The following is a 3,109-nucleotide window of genomic DNA, read 5'->3' on the forward strand; positions in this document are numbered from 1 at the left end:
TACCTACAGTATCATTACCTTACAGTATCACTCCCTACAGTATCACTCCCAACAGTATCACTCCCTACAGTATCACTCCCTACAGTATCACTCCCTACAGTATCACTCCCTACAGTATCACTCCCTACATATCATTACCAACAGTATCACTCCCTACAGTATCACTCCTCAGTATCTTACCAACGTATCGTTACCAACGGTATCACTCCCTACGGTATCACTCCCTACTGTATCACTCCCTACATATCACTCCTACAGTATCACTCCCTACAGTATCATTACCAACAGTATCACTCCCTACAGTATCACTCCCTACAGTATCACTCCCTACAGTATCACTCCCTACAGTATCATTACCTACGGTATCATTACCTACGGTATCACTCCCTACGGTATCATTACCAACAGTATCATTACCTACAGTATCGTTACCTACGGTATCACTCCCTACAGTATCACTCCCTACAGTATTCACTCCCTACAGTATCACTCCCTACAGTATCACTCCCTACAGTATCACTCCCTACAGTATCGTACCTACAGTATCGTTACCTACGGTATCACTCCCTACAGTATCCCCCTACAGTATCACTCCCTACAGTATCACTCCCTACGATATCACTCACTACAGTATCATTACCTACGGTATCACTCCTACGGTATCATTACCAACAGTATCACTCCCTACACGTATCACTCCCTACAGTATCACTCCCTACAGTATCATTACCTACAGTATCATTACCTACAGTATCATTACCTACAGGTTAACATGGCGTTCGTCTGTTAAGTTCATGTTTTAAGTATCCCTATATTTCTGTTATTACGGGGCTATCACTCAGTCAAGAGTGCGCATGCGCAGGAAGTCTTGTCATTGTTGGACCTAGCCTTGTGTGTAATGGCTACTGTAGTGTGTTCATATAGTAGAGTAAACTTGTTTAAACTGGAACCTTGTCGTTGTGTCATTTCGAGTTAACACGTCTCCTCCTCTCTTCCCCAGGTTGGTTTCGGCAGTCGGCATCATTCCCTACAGTAAAGATGTGGACCTGGGCATCTGGATTAAAGACTACAGACATGTATCACTCAAGCTTTTCAAAAGGCTGCGCTTCCGTTGAAACACAAGTTTGGAAAGGTGTTTTAGTTCATAAAATATACTATTAGAGACATCCTGTTGGTTCATTATGTTTGTTTCAAATGGCACCCTATTCTATAGTGCACTACTTTTGACCAGAAGCCCTACTTTTGACCTGGGTCCTGGTCACAAGTAGTGACTAAATAGGGAGTAGGGTGCAATTTCAGACATATACCCAGTCAATGTATGGTTGTATCTGTCTCTGTGTAGGATAGCCTGGAACCGTCCTTCTAGGTTAATGTTGTATCTGTCTCTGTGTAGGATAGCCTGGAACCGTCCTTCTAGGTTAATGTTGTATCTGTCAGGGTTAGGGTTATGTAGGGTCTTACCCAGGCAGGTACCACTACTCAGCCAGAAGGGTTAGGGTTATGTAGGGTCTTACCCAGGCAGGTACCACTGCTCAGCCAGAAGGGGACTCTGAGCTCAGTGAGGATCCTGGCAGCGAGGTGGAGCAGCGCCTTAGCCTTCATCCTGAAGTTCATTGCCTCAGGAGACGTGTCATCAGGGTACAGCTGATCCAACAGGGAACAACACTGGTTAGATGTCGTGGACTAAACCGAAGGCTGGAATCTTAAAACCTGAGATACAGCTGATTCAACAGCAGGCAACAACACTCAGCTAGTGGACGAAACCAAGGTCCAAAGGCCCTGTGGGTCCTGCCTTCAGAAAGTATTCAGACCCCTTGAAGTTTTCCACATTTTATTACATTACAGCCTTATTCCAAAATGGATGAAATATTATTATATACACACAATACCCCATAATGACATCACAATACCCCATAATGACATCACAATACCCCATAATGACATCACAATACCCCATAATGACATCACAATACCCCATAATGACAAAGCGAAAACAGGTTTTTAGAAATGTTTGCTAATGTATTAAAAGTTAAAAAACAGAAATAACGTATTTACATAAGTACCCTTTGCTATGAGACTGGAAATTGAGCTCAGGTACATCTTGCTTTCATTGATCATCCTTGAGATGTTTCTACAACTTGATTGGAGTCCATCTGTGGTAAATTCAATTGATTGGACATGATTTGGAAAGGCACACACCTGTCTATATAAGGTCCCATAGTTGACAGTGCATGTCAGAGCAAAAACCAAGCCAAGAGGTTGAAGGAATTGTCCGTAGAGCTCAACCAAAAAATGTCTGCAGCATTGAAGGTCCCCAAGAACTGAAGTTTGTAACCACCAAGACTCTTCCTAGAGCTGGCCGCCCGTCCAAACTGAGCAATTGGGGGAGAAGGGCCTTGGTCAGGGAGGTGACCAAGAACCCGATGGTCACTCTGACAGAGCTCCAGAGTTCCTCTGTGGAGATGGGAGAACCTTCCAGAAGGACAACCATCTCTGTAGCACTCCACCGATCAGGCCTTTATGGTAGAGTGGCCAGACGGAAACCACTCTTTAGTAAAAGGGACATGACAGCCAGCTTGGAGTTTGCTAAAAGGCACCTAAAGACTCTCAGACCATGAGAAACAAGATTCCCTGTTCTGATGAAACCATGATTGAACTCATTAGCCTGAATGCCAAGCGTCACGTCTGGAGGAAACCTGGCACCATCCCTACGGTGAAGCATGGTGGTGGCAGCATCATGCTGTGGGGATGTTTTTCCGCGGCAGAGAGACTAGTCAGGATCGAGGTCAAGATGAACAGAGCAAAGTACAGAGAGATCCTTGATGAAAACCTGCTCCAGAGAGCTCAGGACCTCAGACTGGGGCGAAGGTTCAACTTCCAATAGGACAACGACCTTAAGCACACAGCCAAGACAACGCAGGAGTGGCTTTGGGACAAGTCTCTGAATGTCCTTGAGAGGCCCAGCCAGAGCCCAGACTTGAATCCGATCTAACATCTCTGGAGAGACCTGAAAATAGCTGTGCAGCGACGCTCCCCATCCAACCTGACAGAGCTTGAGAGGATCTGCAGAGAAGAATGGGAGAAACTCCCCAAATACAGGTGTGCCAAG

The 3,109-nt window shown here is 45.3% G+C and overlaps 1 protein-coding gene across 1 annotated transcript in view; it reads right to left on the bottom strand.

The window, feature by feature from the left end:
- The window catches only part of fktn (fukutin), a 21,464-nt gene that overhangs the window by 7,071 nt on the left and 11,284 nt on the right, over nucleotides 1-3,109 (bottom strand). The window contains exons 6-7 of the mRNA XM_024137776.2: nucleotides 1,485-1,644; nucleotides 1,032-1,054 (exon numbers count right to left, since the gene is read on the bottom strand). Coding sequence (XP_023993544.1) covers nucleotides 1,032-1,054; nucleotides 1,485-1,644 — 183 coding nt within the window. The remainder of the gene's footprint in view (nucleotides 1-1,031; nucleotides 1,055-1,484; nucleotides 1,645-3,109) is intronic.

The sequence above is a fragment of the Salvelinus sp. IW2-2015 genome, unplaced genomic scaffold, assembly GCF_002910315.2.
Source record: "Salvelinus sp. IW2-2015 unplaced genomic scaffold, ASM291031v2 Un_scaffold1305, whole genome shotgun sequence".
Classification (NCBI taxonomy): domain Eukaryota; kingdom Metazoa; phylum Chordata; class Actinopteri; order Salmoniformes; family Salmonidae; genus Salvelinus; species Salvelinus sp. IW2-2015.